The sequence below is a fragment of the Poecilia formosa genome, unplaced genomic scaffold (genome assembly GCF_000485575.1).
Source record: "Poecilia formosa unplaced genomic scaffold, Poecilia_formosa-5.1.2 Scaffold458, whole genome shotgun sequence".
Lineage (NCBI taxonomy): Eukaryota > Metazoa > Chordata > Actinopteri > Cyprinodontiformes > Poeciliidae > Poecilia > Poecilia formosa.
In genome coordinates this window covers 45,916-47,095 of record NW_006800397.1, presented here as the reverse complement: position 1 = coordinate 47,095, position 1,180 = coordinate 45,916, and the positions used below count along the sequence as shown (strand labels likewise).

At 51.2% G+C, this 1,180-nt stretch overlaps 1 protein-coding gene and 1 long non-coding RNA gene across 2 annotated transcripts in view; one reads left to right on the top strand and one right to left on the bottom strand.

Annotated features, from left to right (window-relative positions):
- Window positions 1-483, bottom strand: part of LOC107833803 (uncharacterized) — a 21,293-nt gene extending 20,810 nt beyond the window's left edge. The window contains exon 1 of the long non-coding RNA XR_001659569.1: window positions 219-483. This is a non-coding gene — a long non-coding RNA (uncharacterized LOC107833803). The remainder of the gene's footprint in view (window positions 1-218) is intronic.
- The window catches only part of arap3 (ArfGAP with RhoGAP domain, ankyrin repeat and PH domain 3), a 25,024-nt gene that overhangs the window by 22,035 nt on the left and 1,809 nt on the right, over window positions 1-1,180 (top strand). Inside the window, 4 exon segments of the mRNA XM_007577863.2 lie at window positions 490-525; window positions 605-668; window positions 738-875; window positions 968-1,006. Of these exon segments, the coding sequence (XP_007577925.1) occupies window positions 490-525; window positions 605-668; window positions 738-875; window positions 968-1,006 (277 nt within the window).

Here is a 1,180-nt window from a genome sequence, read left to right as displayed (position 1 = left end):
AACCAGAACTAGGAACAGAACCAGGAACAGAACCAGAACCAGGAACAGAACCAGAACTAGGAACAGAACCAGGAACAGAACCAGAACCAGGAACAGAACCAGAACTAGGAACAGAACCAGGAACAGAACCAGAACCAGGAACAGAACCAGAACTAGGAACAGAACCAGAACTAGGAACAGAACCAGAACCGCTCTGTTCCAAACCCAACTGTTCAGACCGGTCCAGTTTGGTTCTGTTCTGATGAATCAGAACCAAACTGGATCCAGAACCGATTCTAATTGGTCCTCAGAGTAATGACCTCATTGCGGTCAGAACCAATGATCTGCATTATTGGTTCCACTTAAGGAACTGGACCTGGTTCTGCTGCAGCAGACGCTGAGCCGGGATCAGAGACCTGGTCTGGGTTCAGGTTCTGACCCAGTTCCGGTTCTGACCCGGTAACAGCAAGCTGCAGCAAAGCATCTCCATGGTAACGTGTGTCTCTGCAGATGGGGCTTCACAGTGATGTCAGACAAACACCAGCTGTAAGTATCACCAGAACCAGCCTGACCCGGTCCAATCCTGACCCGATTCTGTTCTGACCCGGTTTATCCCTCTCTGTAGGTTCCTGTGCTGCAGCAGTGAGGCCGAGCTGTGGGACTGGGTCACCAGCTTCCTCCGGGCTCAGGTGAGTCTACAGAATCGGAACCAGAACCGGCACTGGAGTGGCTCACCCCGGGTTCTGCTCCTCTTCCAGAACGATGATCCGGGCCCGCCGGTTCTGCGGCGCCACTCCTCCTCTGACATCTCCAAGCAGAAGTTTGGCACCATGCCGCTGGTTCCGATCCGAGGAGATGAGAGCAACAGTGGCATGCTGTCAGCCAATCAGACTCTGGTGAGAGGCCGGGTCAGAACCGGGACCGGGTCAGAACTGGACCAAGACACCGAGTCAGGACTTAGATTCTGTTTCTTCTTCTCTCCCTGCAGAGGAAGCTTCATGACCGAAGGACCCTGTCCATGTACTTTGTGAGTTTTCAGTCCTTCACTGGTTAAGACCGGTTTAAACTGGTTCTTTACCGGTTTAAACTGGTTCTTTACTGGTTTTTAACTGGTTCTTTACTGGTTTTAAACTGGTTCTTTACCGGTTTAAACTGGTTCTTTACCGGTTTAAACTGGTTCTTTACCGGTTTAAACTGGTTC